Here is a 21,985-nt window from a genome sequence, read left to right on the forward strand (position 1 = left end):
AAACAGTCCCAGCAATAAATTAAATAGCATTAAAGTTTAATAAATATAGCCATTTTCCACAACCATCCCCGGCAATAATTCATATTCACATTAAAAATAGCCCTCCTTCCCAAAATCAGCCCCATATTCAACTGATAGCCCTAAACCACCCCAGCATTAAATTAAAGGTTCCTTCACCTTACCTTAAATAATTAGCCCCCACCTACACTCCACCATTAAATAGCATACCTCCCACACTATATTAAGATCCTCCCTTCCCTCACATATTATATTAAAATACTGCGCACACACACACATGCACATTATATGAACATGGCCAAACACGTACACTATATGAACATGCGGCCACACACACACGCACACTATATGAACATGGGGCCACATGCACACTATATGAACATGGGGCCACACACACACGCACACTATATGAACATGGGGCCAAACACACACACACACTATATGAACATGGGGCCACACACGCACACTATATGAACATGGGGCCACACACACACACACTATAGGAACATGGGGCCACACACGCACACTATAGCAACATGAGGGCAACACATGCACACTACAGCAACATGAGGGCAACACATGCACACGATAGCTACATGGGGCCACACATGCACACTATAGCCATATGGGGCCACACATGCACACTATAGCAACATGGGGCCGCACACTATAGCAACATGGGGCCACACACGCACACTACAGCAACATGAGGGCAACACACGCACACTATAGCTACATGGGGCCACACATGCACACTATAGCCACATGGGGCCACACATGCACACTATAGCCACATGGGGCCACACACGCACACTATAGCCACATGGGGCCACACACTGTAGCCACATGGGGCCACACTCTGTAGCCACATGGAGCCACACACAGTAGCAATATGGGGCCACACACAGACACACACTGTAGCCACACAGACACACACACACACTGTAGCCACATAGACATACACACACTGTAGCCACACAGACATACACACACTATAGCCACACATACACTATAGACACACAGACATACACTATAGACACAGACACTTACCTTGTTACATCCTTCCTGCTCGCTGGTCAGTGAACGGAGAGTCAGTGACTGCCACCTATGCAAGTAATCACATGGGACAGTACCTGTCACGTGGTGCCGTCCCAGGTGATTACTTGCATAGGTGGCGGTCACTGACTCTCCGTCCGCCGAGCAGCACGCAGAGTGCTGCTGCTGGCCCTTCTAGCATTTGCCAGAAGTGCCAGATGGCCAGTCTGGCCCTGATTAAAACCTACCCCACCCCTTTTCCATACCACCTCCAGTGCTGCTGCCACTACCCAGGCTGGGTGGGTGACCTATTCTGCTCCTTCCAGCCATCATTGCAGTAACCGACTGTCACGAACAGCACTCACCTGAGTCTGCGTGACGCATATGTGACCCAGGGTCAACCACAAAGACAACCACCTGGTCTGTCTAAAATGATTAAATCCTTCCCTATCTATGCCACACACTAGCTTTGCGATACTAATTACCACCACCAAGGTTGTTTCGGATAAGAGCTGACACTCTTATTTAGGAAGCCTTCGGTTCTCCCTAGCATTAATCCAACACAATTTACTTTAATCAGAGTTCACTTAAACCACAAGGTTTGCACAGTTTCAATTAGGTAGCGTCTGGACCAAACTGTCGCGTGAATTCATAAGAACACAGAGACTAGAACTTATTAAGTGTAATTTAATATGGAAAATACATCCACAATGCTTAAGATAAAAAGATAATAAAATGACATACAAATAGAGTGCAATTGTTTCTTATAAAATAAAAAGGATAAAACACAGAATTGATACCTCACTTAGAATCAAGTTTGTGGTGCCGGGAGGAGCAGGAAAAAATGGAACCTCTTCAATTAAACTCCCTCAGAAGAAGAACCCAGGGTTACATTTTCAATACAGTTTTAAAGTCAAGCTACAGGGCCCCCCAGCCCCCTTCCCTGTGAGGTCAGAACCAACAGGAGGGGAGAATGCAAATTAGGGTCTTATGACTTTGCTGTTTGAATACCTCTAAGTCAAGTTTTCTTTACACCGTCCTAACTTTTCAACAGTATGGTTTACGAACATGATTTTACCTTCACACAACAAGTCCTAAGTTTCCCTTCATCTGCATACCACACATGCCTCTGGTATGTATGATATTGGAGAAAATGATATGATCTTTTCCTGTGCCCTTATTCAGCTTGAATCTGTCATTAACATACAACCCAGTCTCTGCAGTCGGCCTGTCTGGGGCCTCCCAAACATGTGTGAGATTTCATTGTCTTGCAAGAGATCTCCTCAAAGGCATTCACATTTGCCATCCTGCCATAAATGGTATAAGGTGCTATCCTTATATACCAGCCCCCCTGGGTGGTTTAACATCCACAAAACCCATTGATCTAACAGCTTCTAAGAGCACCAGGTCACACTATTTCTAGGAAGTAATACACAAACATATATTTGCAGATTTATGCCTAAACATTAGCTTGCACATGACACCTTCCCTTTTTAAGAGATGGCATGGGAATTGACTGACAGGTCATAGCCCAAGCCATCTCCCACAGATCCCACCAGGTTCAAATGGAATAGCTGATAGCTGGGCCTCAATAGGTTCTCTGGGGGGAGGGGTTAAGAAGGGCTTAACTATCTCAGACAGCTGGAACTTCTGGTCCTGCAATAGCTGTGGGCAAACCTCTGCATTCTTACCTACGCTCTCTGCACCTTTCACTGACTGTGTGTCTTTGTGGGTGCTGCTTGAGAGAACATCTCCCTCCCACAAGAACTCCTGTAAATGGGAACCCTTCAATCCTGGCACAGCGGAATACCTACGTCCACTCTGCCCTGCTTCCCCGTTACACAAGTCCCCGTCTGTGGGATACACTATGTGATTCTGATCTGAGGGTCTAAGGAACAGGACACTCCGCTCCCCCTTAGACTCATCTATCTGGGGGTGTAGTGTAACAGGGAGTTTGGGTCCCTCATCTATTTCCTCTAAGCCATTAGATAGCTGGATAAGTGAGTGTGGGCTAGCAACTGACTCTCCTGTCTCTATAGGCAACTCAGAGGAATGGTCAGAACTCAGATGTAGATCTAAGTGGTGAACATTCGAACTACAGGTCCCAGCAGCAATGTAAGGATTGCTGTCCCTCGCTACTTCCCGTTGGTCAGGACTATGTGTCTCCCCCACATGCTCACCCGCTCTGTGTGCAGCTGATTCAGGCACAGAATATACATCTTCCCTCTGCCCTCCCTGCCAGTTACCTTGTACAACATCTTCTGAGCATATTACCTGGGTAGAAACATTGTCTTTCTCTAGCACAACAGAATTAATCACATGGTCATCTGTCCCTTTTCTAGAAAGCACATTATCTATACCAGTATTAATGCCCATATCTGCAATCACAGTATCCGCTGTCCCCATCCCATGACAAGATGTCAGTGTAAAAACAGGTTTAGATTCTAACACAATACTGTTATTGGCATTATCCTCATTATTCGCATTAGGTACAATAATACATTCTCTTTCCTTGTCACCTCCTGGTGCCTGGGAAAAAACGTGGTTACTCTCAGCAGGTTCTGGTACTGTAACATGGGCGGCACTAAAATCATTACACACTTCAGGTATAATATGGCATTTCCGTTCCCTGTCACATCCTGCTGCCTGGGAACAAACGTTGGTATTCTCAGCTGATTCTAACACAGTGACATTAGCATCATTACCTACATCAGATATAATAAGACATTCCCTGTCCCTGTCACATCCTGGTTTACACATTTCAGGTGCAATTGAACAGACCTTTTCCTTGTCACCTCCTGCTACCTGGGAACAAACTTTGGTACTTTCAGTTGATTCTGACACAGTAACAGGGGTGGCATGGACATCGTCATTACAGACATACTGAGACAACATTCTTCCTAAATCTGTCCCCAGTAACACATCTATAGGCATATTATCTGAGACCCCGACATCCCTTATACCTCTTCCAGCACCCCAATCAAGGTAAACTTTGGCTACAGGTACAGTTAGGTGAATTCCACCAACCCCTTTCACAGAAATACATTTTCCTGGAATGAAGTCCTCTAACCCTACCAGTTCTGAATGAACTAACGTAACATCCGCACCAGTGTCTCTTAACCCCACAGTTACCTTGCCACCCACAGTGACTGTTTGTAGGTTGTCCTTCCGGCCCCCTTCTGGTCCCGCAACACAGAGGACAGCTGGTGAAGATTGCAGGGAAGGTACCCCCCCAGCGGAGGGTGAACTGGTCTTCTTCTCTGGACAAGCGGTACTAATGTGCCCCACCTGGTTGCACACAAAACACCTGCGGGTGTCTCCCACAGCAGGCTTTGCCCCAACTCTCCCAAAAGATGAAGAAACAGTGGGTGATGGCGGTGAGGGGGGTGGCGTTGATCCTCCTGGCCGGCCCCCTTTCCAGGCCGACTGCCCTGGCACAAAAGTTCCTCTTTTAGCTGCAGGTGCCCGGGTGACAGTGTACTTGTCAGCCAGTCTAGCTGCTTCCGCAGATGATGTAGGGTCCCGATCCACTACCCATTCCTTCACATCAGCCGGGCACAAAGTCAGAAACTGCTCCTGGATCATCAAATCTTGCAAAGCATCAAAGGTGGTGATCTGTAGCCCTCCAACCCACTGTTTGAATGAAGCACACAGCTGGGCCACAAGTCCTGAATATGTGTCAGAGGCACTGCGTTTTAAATCTCTGAATTTCTGCCTATGCGCCTCTGGGGTGATGTTAAAACGTTGCAACAGGGCACTTTTGATTGCCTCATAATTTCCGTCCATCTCAGGTGGAAGATCTGCAAAGGCCTCTAATGCTTTACCTCGCAAACCAGGGGTTAAATATTGTGCCCACTGATCTTTGGCCAGTCCATACTGTCGGCAAGTCTTTTCAAATCCTCGCAAAAAAGCATCTACATCCCCGTCTTTTTCCAATACAGGGAAATTCTCAGGACGGGGTCTGCTAATACCAGTGTCTTTCGCTTCTGACTGGCGTTTGAGCTTGGCAAGCTCCAGCTCATATCTCCTATCTGCCTCTCGCTCGGCAGATTCTCTTTCTGCTTGGCGCTCCGCTGCCTCCATAGCAGCGCGCCTCTCTGCTGCCTCCATAGCAGCGCGCCTCTCTGCTGCCTCCATAGCAGCGTGCCTCTCTGCTGCCTCCATAGCAGCGCGCCTCTCTGCTGCCTCCATAGCAGCGTGTCTCTCTCTCTCCTGACGGTCAGCAGCTTCCTTCTCCTGGAACTGCTGTATGAGTTGCATTTTAGTTGTAATGTCCGCTGGGCCCAAATATTTCAGGGCGGTTTGCATATAAACGTCCATAGCAGTGTCCACACATGCACCATTAGAATCATCCGAAATTAACCGTCCCTGGTTTTGAGGAATATCCACAGTCAGGTCCGCTCCTGAGTCCTGGCTATGCTCTTCCTCAGACACAACTGTGAGTTGATGTTCATCCCTCTGTACAAGAGCTTCAATCAATTGCTCCTTACTTTTGCCACTGGTGGAAATTCCTGCATCCTCACAATCTGAAATCAGCGCCTCCTTTGTCAAACGTTTATATGCAGCAGCCATTTCCTCAGTTTAATGCCAAATAAAAAAAGATAAGAAAAAAAAAGAGAAGGGGAGGGAAAGAAACAATTGCTGTATGTCTTATAATGTTTTAAGCATTGAGTTTAGTCTCTGGTGAATTAGTCTGTATTTCCTCTCTCAGGGATCACACAACCCTAATTCACTTAAGTTCTTAAAAAAAATAATTAAAAATATATCCCACAAGCTTGCCACCAATTTGTCACGAACAGCACTCACCTGAGTCTGCGTGACGCATATGTGACCCAGGGTCAACCACAAAGACAACCACCTGGTCTGTCTAAAATGATTAAATCCTTCCCTATCTATGCCACACACTAGCTTTGCGATACTAATTACCACCACCAAGGTTGTTTCGGATAAGAGCTGACACTCTTATTTAGGAAGCCTTCGGTTCTCCCTAGCATTAATCCAACACAATTTACTTTAATCAGAGTTCACTTAAACCACAAGGTTTGCACAGTTTCAATTAGGTAGCGTCTGGACCAAACTGTCGCGTGAATTCATAAGAACACAGAGACTAGAACTTATTAAGTGTAATTTAATATGGAAGATACATCCACAATGCTTAAGATAAAAAGATAATAAAATGACATACAAATAGAGTGCAATTGTTTCTTATAAAATAAAAAGGATAAAACACAGAATTGATACCTCACTTAGAATCAAGTTTGTGGTGCCGGGAGGAGCAGGAAAAAATGGAACCTCTTCAATTAAACTCCCTCAGAAGAAGAACCCAGGGTTACATTTTCAATACAGTTTTAAAGTCAAGCTACAGGGCCCCCCAGCCCCCTTCCCTGTGAGGTCAGAACCAACAGGAGGGGAGAATGCAAATTAGGGTCTTATGACTTTGCTGTTTGAATACCTCTAAGTCAAGTTTTCTTTACACCGTCCTAACTTTTCAACAGTATGGTTTACGAACATGATTTTACCTTCACACAACAAGTCTTAAGTTTCCCTTCATCTGCATACCACACATGCCTCTGGTATGTATGATATTGGAGAAAATGATATGATCTTTTCCTGTGCCCTTATTCAGCTTGAATCTGTCATTAACATACAACCCAGTCTCTGCAGTCGGCCTGTCTGGGGCCTCCCAAACATGTGTGAGATTTCATTGTCTTGCAAGAGATCTCCTCAAAGGCATTCACATTTGCCATCCTGCCATAAATGGTATAAGGTGCTATCCTTATATACCAGCCCCCCTGGGTGGTTTAACATCCACAAAACCCATTGATCTAACAGCTTCTAAGAGCACCAGGTCACACTATTTCTAGGAAGTAATACACAAACATATATTTGCAGATTTATGCCTAAACATTAGCTTGCACATGACACCGACAGTGTAAGAAGAGTAGGGACATGTGAAGTGACCAGAGCGATAAGGAGGGTTGCAGGATACAACTTGCATAGGAACATTGGACTGCTGAGACAATGCATCTATGCAGGTTACCTGTGATACTGTCTTGGTGGATCTTGGAGTACTACAATTCCTATCATGTCAGGTTTACTGAATATTATAATAGTGTACTATTTACTTACTATTTATAATACTTGTTTTAATTTCAAATACTTCTTCTCAACAATCTTCTAAACCCCAGAGAATAATAATGTATGGTCAGATTTACATACAACATGTAGAACGATAGGTATTTTATTGTGCAGTTGGCCAATGGTGACATTTCAAGATGTAAACCATTTAAAGCCTGGGATTGTCCCTGAAAATTAGGGACAATTGGCAATTGTGTAACAGGAGCTGGTATATTGGTTGTTGTTGTTATACTGTTTATGTGATATAAAATCAATTCCGAATATATTTGGCCGTGACTGTACACGATGACCTGCACTGAAACTGGAGGGAAGTAGGTTCAGAGGAAATTTGAGGAAAAATTACTCCACAGAAAGGGTAGTGGATAAGTGGAATAGCTTCCCATCAGAGGTGGTAGACACTAATACAGTAGAGCAATTTAAACATGCTTGGGATAGAGATAATGAGGAGTGAAGTAATAGGCTGAACGAGCCTATACTAATTGTATATGGTCTGACAGGGACTTAAACGTTGGGAAGGGGTTAATGATGACGATGCAGAATATGGCCAATGAGGACACAGGGAGCAGCAGAGATTGTAGTTTATATCCTCTTCCTGTGGGCGGGCCGATCTCTTTGTTCCAGCATCGTTTGGAAGAGCACAGGAGTTTTCAGGCGCAGTATCACTTAGCATTATCTCTCCTTATTGTTTATTTTTCATTGTTTTTCTCTCTCTCTTTCTTTTCTATCCTCTGTCCCTCTGTCTGTCTTTAACCTGGGTCCCGTGTCTCCATAGCCGCTTATCCTCCCCGCCACTCGCCCGCCATTGTACCCCCCATGTTCACTCATTAGCTCGCCATTTGCCTCCTCTTTCCCTTGTTTCCCCTGAAACATGCCCAGACCTAGGAGATCCGTGCACACCCCTACCCATTTTTGCGAGGAGTCCCTCGCTCCCACGCCATTGCCGATGGTTCCCGGCACCTCCGCTGCCCAAGGCCCTCCCCCCCACCAGGCCCTGTAGGCGGATACCCCTCAGGACATCCCGATGCCTCTTAGGAGAGCACGGCGCTGCGGTCGGGCGGCTCCGGAGCTGCAGTGGCGGTGAGTGGCCCTGCCTGGCTGGCATCGTCCCGCCCCCCTCCCCTCATGTCCCTCACCTTCGACCCACCTCCATCTCCTTGGGCATTAAGACAGGGTTGGTCACAGCAGGCCGGACAGCACTTTTCCCATCGTGACTCCCCGCTCCTTTTCTCCCTGGAGTCTCAAGCTGCGGGTCCCAATCCCTCCCAAGAGCGACCCCCCTTCCAGTTAGTCAGGGTGGTGGTGCCGGTTCCCCGCAGCTATTCCGTCAGGCCGGAAACATGCCATATGCTGGCCCGCACCCTCCGGTAGCGCAGAGTTCCCAGGCGTCACCTAGGTCACTTGACCCATCCTTAACCTGGCCTTTCCCCCCCTACTTTCCAGAATCAGCCCAGGCCCTTAGGTTCAGCCCCCGGTCCACATCCGTCCCCTCCGAGCTCCAGACCTTACCCGGCAACTTCGGCTCAGGGTTGGATTGCCCACTATCCACCCCCTGATTCCCTTCCAGGTTATGTACCAGCATCAGTTAGGCCGTTCACATCGACTAGGTTTCAACCTTACCCTGATCAACAGGCACCCCCCCCCTCCCCGGGTTGAGCGGCTATCCGAGTACTTCCACAGCTCTGGTGCCTCGGTTCCCATTCCCACGCCGCTGCTGTCACAGCCCCATGCACAAATATTGCCTGATGCATGTCAAGATAGGGATGCCCCTTTATTACCTGTTGTGCACGACATTTCAAATGTTCTTTCTTTACCAGGCTCACAGGATAACAGCAATGCAGAAGCGGGGCCTGGGCCCAGTCGGGAGCAGACAGAGGGGAACTCACAGGGCCCAGTAGCAGCAGCAGCTCCAGCAACACAAGAATCTATTGCGGATGGACAGCCTGGGCAAGCGGGTGAGCATGAAAGACGTAACTCACAATTTTCAAATACACTTAGTCCACCTAGATCGACAAAGAGTGAGGGCTCACCAGGCTCTGAGCAAGGGTCGCGCAAGCTTATTAGAATTCTAAACAAACATTTTAAAGGGGCTAAGAGTTCACATAGACAACCAGACCCGGGTTAGTCCGGTAAAGTTAGGAGGCCCTTAGTGAAATGTGAAAACACCGTACTGCTGACTTCAATACGTCCTAACGTAAGGGATAAAATACGGAAAGGTTATTATGTTAACATGTTCTTGCTCACAGAGAAGGCTAGAAAAGAAGCCATAGCATCATGCTTTCAAGGAGGTATAGGCTCCGAGGCGTTCCGTTGTTTCCCCAATTGGCTAATAGGATTTTGTATGTTCGCGGGTTGCTATTTAGAGACTAGACCTCAGGCTAACATTAATGTTTGGCAATACTTACTCCTGATTACGGAAATTCTCCATTTGCGACGGGCCTATAATCTGGCGGCGTTATGACGAAAGTTTTAGGTGAAGGTTTCGGGCCAGAGGATAATCCCCTTTGCGTTTAAAGATGTCGAGACATGGATGGCGCTTATGCGGCCTAGTGTAGTCGACAACCAAGCAACAACAGACACCAGGTTTCAGTCAGCGGGAAGGCGTGGCCCTCCCCGGAGCTCCAGGAACCGCTGTTTTGCCTTCAACTCCTCCACCTGTTCCCAGGGAGATGCATGCAAGTATCAACATGCATGCTCGAACTGCCGTGGTAGTCACCTGGCAAAAGATTGCCCCAGGGGACCCAGGTGTCACGGTTGGCTTACAGGAAATTGATCCCTAGGCTCTGCTGAACATGGCTAGGCCCACCCACGGGCGCGGAGTCTAACAGACAGGAATCCCCGCAAGGAGGTATGGTCTTAGCTGCACCAAATCTGCAGGTCGCAGTCCCGTGAGTGAGTGTACAGCAGAACGATGTGGGGGAGCAGTGAAGTGGATGGAGACGATGGAGTCCACAGACGAGTGGTATAAATATAGGCACAACAATAATATAGGCTGATAGTCAGCAACCAATGAGTCACTAGGAGAATAGGTGCTCTGTGGTATACAATGAGAGGACAGAAGCTGTCACTATGAAGTACTCTGGAGATGGTAATGGAAGTACTGGAGCAGCAATAGTTCAACACAGCCAGAGGCTGAAGGCTGACTGGAGTGGTGGAGGTAACTCGTAGTAACAGCTGATGAGTCCCAGATGAAATAGCAGCTCTGAACGGTAGTGATGAGAGAACTAGAGCTGTCACACTAGAGTACACTGGAGACGGTAATAGAGGTACTGGAACAGCAATAGTTCAACACGGCCGCAGGCTGAGAGCAAACTGGAGTAGTGGAGGTAAATCGTAGTAACAGCTGATGAGTCACAGAGAGAGTAGCGGCTCTGTGTGGTAGCGATGAAAGAACTGAAGCTGTCACGATGAAATACACTGTAGATGGTAATAGAGGTACTGGAGCAGCGATAGTTCAACACGGCCAGAGACTGAGGGTAGACTGAAGTAGCGGAGGTAACTCGGGGTAACAGCTGATGAGTCACAGGTGTACTAGTGGCTCTGAGTGGTAGCGATGAGAGAACTGAATCTGTCACGATGAAGTACACTGGAGATGGTAATAGAGGTACTGGAGCAGCGATAGTTCAACACGGCCAGAGACTGAGAGCAGGCAGGAGTAGCGGAGATAACTCGTGATAGCAGCTGAGGAGTCACAGGTGTAATAGCGGCTCTGAGTGGTAGCGATGAGAGAACCGGAGCTGCCACAATGAAGTACACTGGAGATGGTAAGAGAGGTACTGGAGCAGCGATGGTTCAGCACAGGCCACGAACTGAGAGCAGACTGGAACACAGGCAAACCACGAGGAGAACAGGAATCAGAACCACAGGCTGCAGGAAGTGATCTTGAAGAAAAGGCATCAGACAGGTGAATCCAGGAGGTTTAAACAGTGCTCCAGAAGTGCTTAGCCAATGAAAAACAGGGAGGAGGTCCTGAAGTGCAATAGGCTTGCACCTGCACAGATCTTAATATAGCTGAATGAATGAACTGAAGAATGTCTGATGCTGGGACATGGCAGTTTCCAGAAGAATGGAATGCAGGTAACGAGACAGGTACTATCTGCGGGACCGAAGCGTTGCACCGGAAATATGGGCAGGGGTCGCAACAATCCCGGACCCTCTGGGCAAGGCTCAGTCACCCATTAAGGTTTCGGTTTTGAACAGATGGCTTAGACTTTTCCCCAATGCATCCCAGTCTCATTTCCTGAAACAAGGCTTTCACAAAGGTTTTCGAATCCCAACTTGTCGGGAGGTGAAAGCGGTAGCATCCATAAACCTTAAATCTGCTTACGAGTTGCCAGAGATACTATTGGAAAAGGTCCGTAAGGAAGTGGGTTTGGGACGCATGGTTGGTCCTTTTACATCGCCCCCTTTAGACAACTTAGTAATTTCACCGGTTGGTGTAGTCCCTAAAAAGATTGCAGGTAAATTTCGTTTGATTCAGCATCTTTCCCACCCACAAGGGCGATCTGTAAATGATGCCATCGAGGTCTGCAATAGCTCGGTGGTTTATCAATCTTTTGACGAAGCCCTGTCATTAGTCCAACAGTTCTGGGAAAGGAACGCAGCTGGCAAAGCTGGATATTGAATCCGCTTTTCGTCTGCTGCCTCTCCACCCGGAGTCTTTCCATTTGATGGTGATTAAGGCAAGCTGCCCGACGGTTTCTACATAGATAGGCGCCTTCCCATGGGATGTTCAATTCCATGCGTATTTTTTTAAATGTTTAGTTCTTTCCTGCACTGGTGTATCCAGGCCGGGACGGGCCACCATGGGATAGCACACTACCTAGATGACTTCTTGTTCATAGGACCCGTGCTATCCACGGATTGTAGGGACACGTTATCATCAGCTCAAGCACTGTTCCAGGAAATGGGGGTTCCAATCGCTCATGATAAGATGGAAGGGCCCACAACCTGCCTGTCTTATTTGGACATTGAGATTGATACAGTAGCCGGGTGCTGTAGGTTCAAAAAGGAAAAAAAACAGCGCACGAATACAGTTAGGAAATAAATAATAAAAATAACGGCATGTAGAAATAAAACAGCACAATTTATTGTTGTGTATATAAAACCAATGTAACAAAGCTGATAACCATAGTTAGAAAGGCATGGATGAAGAGACAAAATATGTACTCAGACTTGATAAGCCTGATGACAATGAGACTATGGTAATAACTGATTGACATATGGAACAACAACCATATAATCTCAAACTGGGAATGGTTCAAAACCCAGTGAAAACAATTTTTGCATGTGTAATCAAGCCAGAACCTGCAAACGCCAATCCAAGTAGAGTATAGAGGGAGATTATCCCAAAATATAACACTGCAGTCTGTAGATAAAAGTACCTGTGCACTTAAAAAGTGCTGATGGTCTCCGGACAAATCACTAGGAACTCTGCACATGTATTCAGTGAAATATTCGCGGCTCTGCCACTGTCTCACACGCAGACGTTCCGATGATGTAGCGATCACATGTCCTGTGGGTGCGCACCCGTATTCAGTCATCGTGAAAACAGTGGCAGTAGGTTACCTATGGATAAGGTCAAAAAACTTTTGGATTTAATATTGGAGGTTACTTCAGCCCCTATGAAGCCGCTTCGCTGTATTCAGTCCCTGTTAGGTTCCTTTAATTTTGCCTGTCGCATAATACCACTAGGTAGAATATTCTGTCGGAAGCTCCAGTTGGCCACAGCCGGCCTGTCGAAACCACATGCTAGGGTTGGCCTCGCAAAGGAGTTAAAACAGGATATGCGGATTTGGTTAGAGTTTTTTCAGAGCTTTAACGGGATCCGAATATGGCCAGCCCCGGTTATTGCTAGCCCATCACTTGATTTGCACACGGATGCTTCTGGTGCCATCGGATTCGGAGCCTTTTTCCAAGGGGACTGGTGTGCCGCCCATTGGCCGGAATCTTGGGTGGACAAAGATCTGGTAAAGAACTTGTTAGTTTTAGAGTTATTCCCCATAGTGATCTCACTGGAGTTGTGGTCGGATAGGTTTCGGGGCAGAAACGTGGATTTCTGGTGTGACAACCTCGGGGAGGTGCAAGAGATCAACAGCCAAACCGCTATCTCCCTTCTGGCGATTAACTTACTGCGAAAATTGATACTATGGTGCCTTACTCAGGATATCACATTTCATGCACGTCATGTCCCTGGAGTGAAAAATAACATTGCGGACACCCTTTCACGGTTCAACTGGCGGTGCTTTAGAGAGTTAGCTGCACACGCAAAATTAACTGGTACTCCTTGCCCTTCTTATGTTTGGCAGATGGTCGAGCCGGCATAAGGAGACTGGCGGAGGCGTCCCTGGTCAACACAACCAAGAAGGCATATCGTGCAGCATGTAGCCAATGGGTGAATTGGTTAGGTGATAGGGGGGGGGGGAGTTCCCCACAACAACAGCAAGGTGAAATCTGTAATTTCATGTGGTCTAAGTATACTAGTGGCGCTTCAAAAACCTCCATGTCCACGGTACTAGCGGGAATTTCTTTTATGTCACAATTATACGGTAGTTTTGATCCCACTAAATCATTCATCATATCCAAAGCCATTAAAGGGTGGGCCAAATTGCATCCCGTTGTTCCTGATAGCAGAAGACCCATTGATAGTGGTAAACTTAGGAAAATGATAGGCATATTGCCAAACATAACAACTGATTCATTTGAGACCCTCCTTTTTAGCATGGCTTTTTCCCTTGCTTTCCATGGGGCTTTTCGAGTTTGCGAGTTAGTTGCTCAGTCCAGATTTAGTTATGGCACAGCTTTGCTAGCTAGGAACATGGTTAGTACTGATTCGCACGTGCATTGCAAAGTGGTGAAGTCCAATACGGACCAAATGGGTAAAGGACAGTGGGTGTTTTTATCGGCCCGTAATGACCAGAGTATATATCCTGTGGCCCTGTGTGCAAGATGGTCCAAGGTGGTCTAAGTATACTGATGGCACTTCAAAAACCTCCATGTCCCCATGGGGCAGATTTATGGTTGGTACATGCTAATGGTTCTCCCCTTAAAAAGTTTCAATTTAGCGCACTGATGAAGTTATCCCTGAGTCGTTTGGGGTTTGATCCTAAATTATACGGCACTCACTCATTTAGAATTGGGGCAGCTACTGCTGCGGCCAAGCTGGGAGCTCCTTCTGAGGCCATTAAACAGCTGGGGCGTTGGAAGTCCGCAGCTTACAAGAGCTACATTAGACCCCAAAAGTGAATCCCGGTCATCAAGTTGTTAACCCAGGGCTAGTCCGCTCGCCACTTTTAGCCGAGCACAAAGGGATTTTCTTCCATTGATCCTTTGATAAAGGCCTGATTAGTGGAGTGCCTCCAGGGTTTCTTTGGGTTTTTACCTTCGTTTGGGTCAACATGCTCTTCCATTAAACCCCCCCCCACTTTCCCGTTTACGAAATTCCTTTATTATATTTGTCATGTTATAAATAGTACTTCATTTCATTTGCCTAGGTGTCCCTCCCGCGAAGATCAAGGTTTGTATTATGGGCCACTCGTTTGTGTACTGGGAAGCCAGACATCACTTAGCTAAAGATTGGAGTTCCTTTCCCTCGCCAGTTGACATCAGGTGTGTAGGGAAGAGAGGTTTACAATGGAAACATCTTATACCTTTGATTGAAGAAGAAGTTGAGAAGGGGCTACCAGATATATTAGTGATCCACCTAGGGGGGAATGATTTAGGCAAGGGTAAGTCTTTAGGTTTACTGATTGCTATATGCGTGTCAGGCACCGCTCCCGCACCATGCCGGGTGCCGGGAACGGGCGCCTGTCTTCTCCGACGGACCCCCTGTCTCGTTGCCTAGCAACGGGACGTACTTCTGGGTTCTGACGGGCGTGCATGCGCAGTAGCCGCGTCCCGTTGCCTAGCATATCGGCCTGACCACAGGCTACCTATCAGGGCCAGTCCCCTACTATATAAGGCTCCTCCTTTTCCTTCCCTGGTGCAAGAGTATTGGTTTCACCTTTCTCCAGCAAGTATCCTGTTCCTGTTCCCATATTCCAGTTACCTTTGGTGTTTGACCTTCGGCTTATCTCTGACCATTCTCTGTCTAACGATTTGGCTCCCTCGCTTACTGGATACTGACCCTTGGCTTTCCTCCCGACCATTCTTCTGGATCACCCTTCTGTACCGCGCTACTGTTTGGCTACGACTCGGACCGTACGACTACTCCTGCAAACTTCCGCTGCACTGTTAACTAGCTTGAAGGACCGCGACCTGCGTGCCCCACGCAGCCAAGCCCATACCTCCTTGCGGGTGTCCCTGGTGAATACCGGGGGTACGTTAGACTCGGCGCCTTCCTGCCTAGTAGAGTCAATACCAGTCAGCGGCATCTTCAAGTCCGATCGTGACAACGCAAAGATTTTGGGGTCATTCAAGCAAGGTGGCCATCAATGACTCTGCTGTGGTCAAATATTATTCCCTGCATGATATGGAGATCTTCGGTCCCTAATAAAAAGATGGGCGTTATCATGAGAAAATTGAATAGTTCCATAGGCATAGTCGTAAAAGGGATAGGGGGCATGTCTATCACTCACCCTTTAATAAGGGTCGAACAAGGTCATTTATTTAGACAAGATGGGGTCCATCTAAGCGATGAGGGAACAGTGATCTTTATCAGGCAGATTTTCACACAGTTGAGGAAAGCAGTGAGGTTATTTGTTGGCGGGCTGTGACTCTGTTAGAGGCCTCAGCGGTGGTAGGAAAGCAGGCAGTCAGCCGTAAATGAGCAGATGGTGTTACTCCGAGGAATCATGACTCATGGTCCTCCTTATTGAAGGACACCTTGGAAGGCTTTGAGCGGGCGTCAATGTCGAGTCCAGGAGGGGCGCAGCTGCCTCGTTAGCCCAAATGTAACCCCAGGTCAATCGTAAAGGAGTTTACTCCTGGGACCAGTGGGCAAGGGTATGACCTCCCACTGTTTGGCTTTGCCTGTTGACTGCTCTGCTCTCGCCGCCAATTTAGTTCAGGATTAAAATTAAAATAAAATAAATAAACAAATTAACTTTTGCCAACTTAAAAGTTGTCCTGTGGTTATTTCTTGATTAAAGTGATAAGTTTACTGTTTGTCAATGGTTCAAGTTCATGGTTAAAGACATATGGCATATATAGTTTAGAATATCCTTAAATAGAAATAAGAATTAAATAGGGTTGGAGGCTACCATTGGTTAAAAAATATGCAGACTAGATGGGCCAAGTGATTCTTACCTGCCGTTCTCTATTTCTGTGAGATTGAATAAAAAGGAAAACTTTCAATTAAAAAATGCAGTGAAAATTAGATAGGAATATGCAGATTTTGCCCCTGAAATGCTAATGCATATTATATTTTCACTACACTAAATAATCAGCTGTTATCTAAACCAGATTAAACGAATATTTTCTTTAGCTATAAAATAACATCTGAAAGCTGCAGCTCCGTGTCTATTGCTGGATGGGAACACAAACATTCTAAGATGGGCCTGTATCCAAGGTCATTTCATCCATCTCTGAAGCAGTACAACTCCAAGCTGTACTAATCTTTAGTCTGAGAACACTATCCCTTTGCAAAGATTATGTTTTAGCTTGCCATTAATGTGACTGTCTGCCATTCTCTATAATTGGGAAGGGGGGCTGACTAACTTAACCCTTTCAGTTTAGATGACTGTAGAGTGAATGCTCCTTAGCAAAATGTATTTGTAATACAGTGTGCTTGTGCACTCATGTTGTGCATTAGGTTATTCTTAGTAAAGTTATATAAATTTGTATTCCATCCAGACTGTCAGTCAAGCAAACTATAGGGTGAGAGTCCCTTTAAATACAAAAATCTAGTTGTGTAACCATTTTATAGTATGGCGAAAGCCTTGCACTAGCTCCTCTGCATATCATTGTGATTTGTAGAATTTTTCATTTTGGGAATAGTTTGTTTTCTGTATATATTTAAATATATGTTTTGAGTGAATATAAGTATTTTCATTAAAAGTCAAGTTAATAAACACTATTTAAGTACAAGTATCCTGTACAATTAACCAAGACTTGCTTTGAGCAATACCATTTTATTCACTCGCATATCCCCATTTATCAAGTTAGAGACTTAATCCAATCAGGGAGCACAAGACAGGTTGCAGTCAATTAGGAGAATCTTGGTCTCCATCAGCTTATTGGTAGAAACAGCCAAATGGACACAGGGCATAGACAGTCATAACGCATAGTCTGTCATTTCATGGATGTTGCATGTTGCAATTGACACATGTTGTCTGGAAGGAAAACACATGAAGGCACCAAAACAGTGAAATAAAACTACAGGGGAGTGACAAGGTGGTAATATAAACTAGAGATGAGCGCACTCGGATTTCCTGAATCCGAGCCCACCCGAACGTTGCCGATCCGAGTCGGATCCGAGACAGATCCGGGTATTAGCGCCAAATGAAAACTTGAAAGCGAGGCTCCGAGTCATAATCCCGTTGTCGGATCTATCGATACTCGGAACCTATAAATTCCCCACTAGTCGTCACCATCTTCACTCGGGCATTGATCAGGGTAGAGGGAGGGTGTGTTAGGTGGTCCTCTGTTCTGGTAGATCTCGTGCTGTGCTGTTTAGTTCTGTGCTGTGTTGTGCTGTGCTGTGCTGTTCTGTGCTGTGCTGTGCTGTGTTCTGTTCTGCAGTATCAGTCCAGTGGTGCTGTGTGCTGTGCTCTGTTAATTTTGAGTTCAGTGGTGCTGCTGGGTCCTGTGCTGTGTCCTGTTCAGTCCAGTCGTGCTGTGTCCTGTGGTCTGTGCATCTAAGAGCATAGTTATTTCCCCATTATTCCCAAGTGTTTAAAAAATTGAAAAAAAAGTTATAAAAAAAAATACAAAAAAATAATTTAATTTTTTTTTAATTACAACAAAATTTGCCAAACCAATCCTGCAGTATAAGCCCATTGGTACTGCAATATTACCAAGTTCACACATTCAGCAGTAAAAGTCCAGTGGTACTGCTGCAATATTACAAAGTTCACACATTCTGCAGTATCAGTCCAGTGGTGCTGTGTGCTGTGCTCTGTCAATTTTGAGTTCAGTGGTGCTGCTGGGTCCTGTGTGCTGTGTCCTGTTCAGTCCAGTGGTCCTGTGTCCCGTGCTCTGTGCTTCTAAGGGCATAGTTATTTTCCCAATATTCCAAAGTGTTTAAAAAGTTTAAAAAAAGTTAATAAAAAAAAAATACAAAAAAACTAATTAAAAAAAAAATTAATTACAACAAAATTTGCCAAACCAATCCTGCAGTATAAGCCCATTGGTACTGCAATATTACCAAGTTCACACATTCTGCAGTATCTTGTGCTACATATAATGGAGAGCAAAAATTTGGAGGATAAAGTAGGGAAAGATCAAGACCCACTTCCTCCTAATGCTGAAGCTGCTGCCACTAGTCATAACATAGACGATGAAATGCCATCAACGTCGTCTTCCAAGCCCGATGCCCAATCTCCTAGTACAGGGTATGTAAAATCCAAAAAGCCCAAGTTCTCAAAAAAAAGCAAAAAGAGAAACTTAAAATCATCTGAGGAGAAACGTAAAGTTGGCAATATGCCATTTACGACACATAGTGGCAAGGAACGGCTTAGGCCCTGGCCCGTGTTCATGACTAGTGGTCCATCTTCACCCAAGGATCTTAGCCCTCCTCCTCCTCCCCCCGTACAAAAAATTGAAGAGAGTTATGCTGTCAGCAACAAAACAGCAAACAACTCTGCCTTCTAAAGAGAAATTATCACAAATCCCCAAGGCGAGTCCAAGGGTGTTGGTGGTTGTCAAGCCTGACCTTCCCATCACTGTACGGGAAGAGGTGGCTCGGGAGGAGGCTATTGAGGATGTAGCTGGCGCTGTGGAGGAACTTGATGATGAGGATGGTGATGTGGTTATTGTAAATGAGGCACCAGGGGGGGAAACAGCTGATGTCCATGGGATGAAAAAGCCCATCGTCATGCCTGGTCAGAAGACCAAAAAATGCACCTCTTCGGTCTGGAGTTATTTTTATCCAAGTCCGGACAACCAATGTATGGCCATATGTAGCTTATGTAAAGCTCAAATAAGCAGGGGTAAGGATCTTGCCCACCTAGGGACATCCTCCCTTATACGTCACCTGAATAACCTTCATAGTTCAGTGGTTAGTTCAGGAACTGGGGCTAGGACCGTCATCGGTACAGGGACACCTAAATCCCATGGTCCAGTTGGATACACACCAGCAACACCCTCCTCGTCAACTTCCTCCATGATCTCCATCAGATTAAGTCCTGCAGCCCAAGTCAGCAGCCAGACTGAGTCCTCTCCAATACGGGATTCATCCGAGGAATCCTGCAGCGGTACGCCTACTACTGCCACTGCTGCTGTTGCTGCTGTTAGTCGGTCATCTTCCCAGAGGGGAAGTCGTAAGGCCGCTAAGTCTTTCACAAAACAATTGACCATCCAACAGTCGTTTGCCATGACCACAAAATACGATAGTAGTCACCCTATTGCAAAGCATATAACTGCGGCTGTAACTGCAATGTTGGTGTTAGACGTGCGCCTGGTGTCCGCCATCAGTGGAGTGGGATTTAGAGGGTTGATGGAGGTATTGTGTCCCCGGTAACAAATTTAGTACCGGGGCCACCCCACTACACAATCCAGAATTTTTTTGGGGGAAATTCAGAGCCGTGGAGGGTTTTTAAATTATATTGTGGTGACCCACTCCTCTACGCAGTCCAGGTACATTTTTTGGTGCGATTAAGACCAGTTGATGGTTTTCTTATTATATTGTGGGGACCACTCCACCACGCAGTCCAGAAAGATACTTCGTTGCAACGTTTTGGACTAATAACTATATTGTGAGGTGTTCAGAATACACTGTAAATTAGTGAAAATGCTTGTTAATGAATGTTATTGAGGTTAATAATAGCGTAGGAGTGAAAATAAGCCCAAAAACTTGATTTTTTAACTTTTTATGCTTTTTTCAAAAAAAATCCGAATCCAAAACCTTAAATCCGAACCAAAACCTTTCGGCAGGTGTTTTGTGAAACAAATCCGAACCCAAAACATCACGAAAATCCGAATCCAAAACACAAAACACGAGACCTCAAAAGTCGCCGGTGCACATCCCTAATATAAACATGGACTGAGCTCGTCCTACTATCCTCTAACAAAGAACTGACAACCAACCTTCCATGACTGTGGATATGCTGATCTTACATTTTATGATTTGCCTGAATACCAAATCCTCTTACTTAGTGCCACAATGGTGAACCTAACCTGATATGTAGCTGCAACCTAGAGATGTGTCACGTCTTATTGTCCTGCTGCAGCACAACAATGTTCTGACATGTGAAGGTTTTGGCATAGTTTCTGTGGGCACCGGGACTGTCACATGTCAATGTTGGCACAGAGAAGAGGAAGCGATGGTGCAGCCAAGGAGAGGGCCCAATACCTTGTTAGCCTTTAAGATAGCCACACGCTGCAATATTGCAACCAATATTTTGCAAACGACTCAAATGTGTGTAAGACGCCCAAATTACTATGATGCCTGATAAGATTCTATCAAAATTGAAAAAAAGCATCTTCACATCAGTAAAGCTGTGGCGTAGCGCTTGGGGTTATGCCACGGTTGAAAAAACATTATATGCAACAATACAAGGATGTTGTTTTTTGTGTTTGTTTATAGATGCTTTTAAAACGTAAAATTAATATTTTATCATATTAATGTTATTATTGTATTTACATAATTTACTATTGTTCTGCATAGGTTAGAGTACCTTTAAATACAAAAATCTAGTTGTATAACCATTTAATAGTATGGCAAAGGTCTTGCACTAACTGGGAATAGTTTATAGAATGAATATTTTATCATAGTAATGTTATTATTGTGTCTACATACATTTAATATTGTTCTACATAAAAAGGCGTCAACTGTTTCAAACCGATTCATGTTATAGGTGCCCTATGCAAATACTTGAAGTTGCTGTGGATTGGGATGCAGTTTGGTGCCACTCTGCACAGACTGAACCCATTTAAATCTAAGTCACATTCTCTTTCTACAATGAGCAATAGAGAATTATAAGGTAAAACCGTTTCTATTAGAGTTAAACTGATATGCTTGAACTATAGGAGACTGTAGAAGCTGTCAAACTTATTCAGCTTCAGTGTGACTTGTTCAACAACTAGTGGAGGCATTCATATAGGGATTTATCTTCTGATATCATCTCACATTGTTTGTGTGAAGATTTATCATGTGATCACTGTCAAATATACCACACTGGAGTTGATTAAGTGAAATAGCACTATACAGAGGTCCCAAGGAAAAGTATAGGCAATATGCACAGCATGACGAGGGTTAAGGGAGAGAATAACAATGGGTAAAAGGAAGGGAGAGAAGACAGGAGGGACCTCAGAGAGAAATCAGGAAGATTGGAGAAAAAGATTGGAGACATGTAGTAATAGAGATTTATAGATCATGGATATTTACAGATCAAGGACACAACAGGAGCAACCAGAAAGTTATGGGGCCCCAGCTCAGATGTAGTATTGGGGATAGCTACATCGCTGTTCGGCATTATATGACATAGTTCACTAAACTTAAGAAAAACTTTTTGCAGATTTAAACAAAAAAGTGCAATCTCTAGTTCTACATAACGTAAGGGTCTAGGAATCTGCACTGGCACACAGGGACACCAAGTAAAATTTGGGGCCCTGGTACATCAAGTTTTTGGGGCCCCTTCCATTGTAAGTGAAGGGGGGAGGTAAAACCAGGTTGGTGGCCCCTCCCACTACACAGGCA

At 45.5% G+C, this 21,985-nt stretch overlaps 1 protein-coding gene and 1 long non-coding RNA gene across 4 annotated transcripts in view; one reads left to right on the forward strand and one right to left on the reverse strand.

Annotated features, from left to right (window-relative positions):
- Positions 1–21,985, reverse strand: part of LOC142141081 (uncharacterized) — a 65,887-nt gene that overhangs the window by 11,521 nt on the left and 32,381 nt on the right. The gene's annotated exons all lie outside the window — the stretch shown is intronic.
- Positions 1–21,985, forward strand: part of SOAT2 (sterol O-acyltransferase 2) — a 116,785-nt gene that overhangs the window by 8,130 nt on the left and 86,670 nt on the right. For 2 of the 3 annotated variants that reach the window (XM_075199170.1, XM_075199171.1), the window contains exon 1: positions 7,823–9,143. In XM_075199170.1, coding sequence (XP_075055271.1) covers positions 8,759–9,143 — 385 coding nt within the window. In that variant the 5' untranslated portion in view covers positions 7,823–8,758. Of the gene's footprint in view, positions 1–7,822; positions 9,144–21,985 lie in introns of those variants that run through there. The other variant, XM_075199172.1, reaches the window with a different exon arrangement.

The sequence above is a fragment of the Mixophyes fleayi genome, chromosome 2 (assembly GCF_038048845.1).
Source record: "Mixophyes fleayi isolate aMixFle1 chromosome 2, aMixFle1.hap1, whole genome shotgun sequence".
NCBI classification, from domain to species: Eukaryota; Metazoa; Chordata; class Amphibia; order Anura; family Limnodynastidae; genus Mixophyes; species Mixophyes fleayi.